Source organism: Triticum dicoccoides, chromosome 4A (genome assembly GCF_002162155.2).
Source record: "Triticum dicoccoides isolate Atlit2015 ecotype Zavitan chromosome 4A, WEW_v2.0, whole genome shotgun sequence".
NCBI lineage: Eukaryota > Viridiplantae > Streptophyta > Magnoliopsida > Poales > Poaceae > Triticum > Triticum dicoccoides.
Window position 1 is genome coordinate 637,674,572 of NC_041386.1, and position 3,553 is coordinate 637,678,124.

The 3,553-nt window shown below is 39.9% G+C and overlaps 1 protein-coding gene across 5 annotated transcripts in view; it reads left to right on the forward strand.

The window, feature by feature from the left end:
* Positions 1-3,214, forward strand: part of LOC119289498 — a 4,360-nt gene extending 1,146 nt beyond the window's left edge. Inside the window, exons 1-5 of one of the 5 annotated variants that reach the window (XR_005141531.1) lie at positions 320-492; positions 563-648; positions 957-1,080; positions 2,835-2,944; positions 3,069-3,214. Coding sequence is in view for 1 of the 5 variants with exons in the window: in XM_037568805.1 (XP_037424702.1) it covers positions 563-648; positions 957-1,080; positions 2,711-2,730 (230 nt within the window). In the remaining 4 variants the exon portion in view is untranslated. The other 4 variants (XR_005141528.1, XR_005141529.1, XR_005141530.1 and 1 more) reach the window with 4 other exon arrangements.
* Positions 3,215-3,553: the final 339 nt, after the last annotated feature.

The window sequence follows — 3,553 nt, forward strand, 5'->3', positions numbered from 1 at the left end:
CGAGCTAAAAATGGCAAAAAAAAGGCCCAGCCATGCCCCCAAGACCTCAAAAAGGTGCCGGTGAACCCAGGCCACACCCAACGCGCTGGGGGGCTGCTAGGGGCGCCGGCGGAAGCAACAGCCAATCATATTCCTCCATGTATCATTTTTTTCTGGTCCACTCATTCACTTTTTGCCTGGCGACTGTCCTGGGGGCACCAACGGCTGGGAAACGGTCCTCGCTTTCATTCGGTGAAGGTGTTTTGCCCCCCAGGACGTGCTATATTTGGCCCGGCGATTGTCTTGGGGGGCTCCAACGGCTGGAGATGCTCTAATTCATTGTATTTGCATGTTTCCAGCAGCCATGTATCAAAAAAAGCTTCAGCTTTGGGTTGTTGATTTAGCAGCATCAATCATTAATTGTTCTGCTATATATGTTCTTAACCATGACAACCTGATTAGGCTCTTAGTTTATTATGGTCTTTGTTCTGGGTGGATCTCTGACTATTCTGGGTGGGCATGAATCTCTTCTTTGTTTCTTCATCTCCTCTTATTCTGATTCCTGCGTTTGTTTTATGTGAAGGTTGCTCCGATGAGGACAAGCTGCTTCTGCAGGTGGACGGGCCCTCAAGGCTGCTCTGCCTATTCCTCCTGCTACCCCCACACGTGGTGAGCCCCACCCGTTCTCGAGCTACCCCTGCAAATCTGATGTGATGTGCACAAAATACTTGCAATTGTTCTCGACACAAGAGCATGTCATGTATTGTTCTATTTGAATGTGCAATTTCATTACTTCTGTGTTGTTTGATGCTTGCTTCACAAGAGGGAAATCATGGATATAAACTGCGCTTCCTTTCAAGTTGAATAGTAATGATCACCATTTGGTTCCATTTTCTCCTCTGCATCCAGTGTTCACTCTCTCATAGATGTCCATATATACACAGTTCTGATCTCCTTTTTTCTGCGGCTCCATACAGCGAACACAAAGCCGTCGATGCATTGAGGGCTCAATGTCGTCTCCGCCGGCTGAGCGGCAAGCCGGGGTTGGGCCTGCACACCGTCTATCAGCACCCTCCCGTGTCTCCATTCACGGATCTGCAGGTCAACCCCTCTTCTCCTCCTATCCATGCATCTTCTTGTCCAGAGCTGGGTGTATGGTTGCATGGCAATTTGTGTTTTGGGGCTTACCATGTTCTGCTTGCCCTGGTTGGCCAATGAGGCTTTCCTTTTCTGGTAAAGGGCAAATGTACTATTCTCTATGCTTTATATTTTTGTAGTTCCTTTGTTTCCATGCTTGTTTTTTGATGGGGTGTAAATATATGCTTTTTTTTCCTTGTCTGGATTCAGGTAGGGCCTAACATTATTGTTCCTTTGTGCATGGAAATGTTGGTGGTTTTGTTCCTTTGTGTATGGAAGGGGGCCTTGATTAGAATTTCTAATGTTTGAGTTGTAATTAGTGTTTTTGTTACACATGAAAACATATGGTTGTTTGTCCAATCACATATGAAAAAGAGAGGATTGTTTGTGCAACAATTTTCTTTCTCTGTGATAGTTTTACTAGAAATAAAGCATAGTCACTATTACATCCTATTTTATATCTTGTTGTGTCGTGATATCTGTATAGACTCTGTCTACGTCCTTTTGACATTCCAAGTTTTGTTTTTCTATGGCTCAATTAGTTACCCCGTATCAAGAGAAATTTAACTGGTATTTGCGGTAGAGTTAGCTGAATTCATGAAGCAATGATTTAGTTATTATTAAAGCTGAAACACAACATGTTTTGACAAATGCGTTCTAAGTAAAGCCTCCAACTAACATAACCAAAAACATATTCTTTAGGTTTATCATCTATTGAAGTATTATGTAGAATTTAAAATCATACGAGGCAAAGCAAATGAGCTCTATGCACTTTCCATGTAGCACAGAACAAAAATAATCATATATATTTTGGATGCACCTAGATATACTCATCGGCAAGGCTGAGGTTATAGGGCACTCACCCACATTGTCGATATCTCCATCACTATGATCACCCACATGATGGACAATTCCCTTCTTTCTTTTCTCTGTGGCTATTGACACTTAATGCTATTACTGTGTGCATATATGTACTGTGATCCATTCTTATTCTTCATATCTTGAGAAACTATCTCAAGATACTCGCATTTGTGTTTTGGAGAAAGCCTATTCTATGATTAATATATCGAGTATGGATGGAGCGATATCACCTCTCTTTATGATGATGTTCTTACAGAATATAGGTTTTATGGTAACAAGTCTTAGCCAACACCTATACTGATGCTCAGACCAGATGATTATAGTCTCTCCTTGCTATTTTTCTTGAGGTGTGTACATCTATCTAGACAATTTAATTAAAATATATATTCCATACAAACCATCAATACATGTTAGTTGACTTTGAAACTAATCAGTAAAAAGGTTGTCCCTTTCGCATTTTATGGACATAAAGATTTGGTGTTGACTGTCGATCTTTAGTTAACACATGACCTTACAACCGTAGGGAGTGGGAAAAAACTTATATGTTTGGCACATTTGAAGAACATATCATAGTAACAAAGTTTTGGTAAACAATGTCCTAGATCTCAACCATATAGAAATACTAAATATATGTTTATTTGTATATGGATTAATTATACAGACTTATAAAACCTTGTGCAGGGCACATAAAAGAAATTTGAAATAACTATTATTTCAATATTTGCTTTTTCAGTTGAGCATAATAGTTTATAGCCTGATAGGCTTGGACATAATTGTCTACATGTACTGCTCAGTAGGCGACATCCTTTGGGAAATTGAGGATGTCCTCGTGCATTTTCTAAATACAATTGTGGCAGATCGGAGGAAGGAGGGGAGGAATAATCTCGCGGGAGAGTTCGGTGTAGAGGAAGAAGAACAAGATATTATTTATTTCTTGTGAACAGTCAAGCTTGTGCATTGTCCCACTGTAAGTTATTTCAACAATAGTAGTAACTGTTATCTCTGGCCATCTGTCGCGACATTTTCTTTAACCACCAATGCATATTTATTTTCTTGTTAATAACTCTCATAATTGCCTGCTACTGTTTCAGTTCTGGGGCCAGGCAACCTTGAATCCAACGTCCACCTGCAGGCTACATCTCAGGTAGGATAAAAAGATTGCAGTGAACTTGATGGGTATATCATTATTGTTGCCTCCTAATTTGTGTGATGAGCAAATGTGTAGATTGTGTGTAAATCCGAGATGCCTAAAACGGTTGGGAAGTGAACTTGTTACCTCGGTTCAGTTTAATGGCATGTTAAACTCGATGCACTTTCTGGACTATGACATTTTTCCTGAAATTTTGGAAGTGACTGCTAATGTAGTCTAAATAGAGTGACTGAGTAGTTACTTTCTCACAAGAGTTGACTTCCCGTTATTACTACTTGCTAAGATGGATTGGTGGTTTTTATGTTAGATGAAAAATATTACATCAATCTTTACGGCTTTTTATGGGCAAGTGATTCCGACTCCATAATAAGGAATAATATAGCCCTAGTGCTGTGATAATGTTAAAACATTTACCTCTTTTATCGG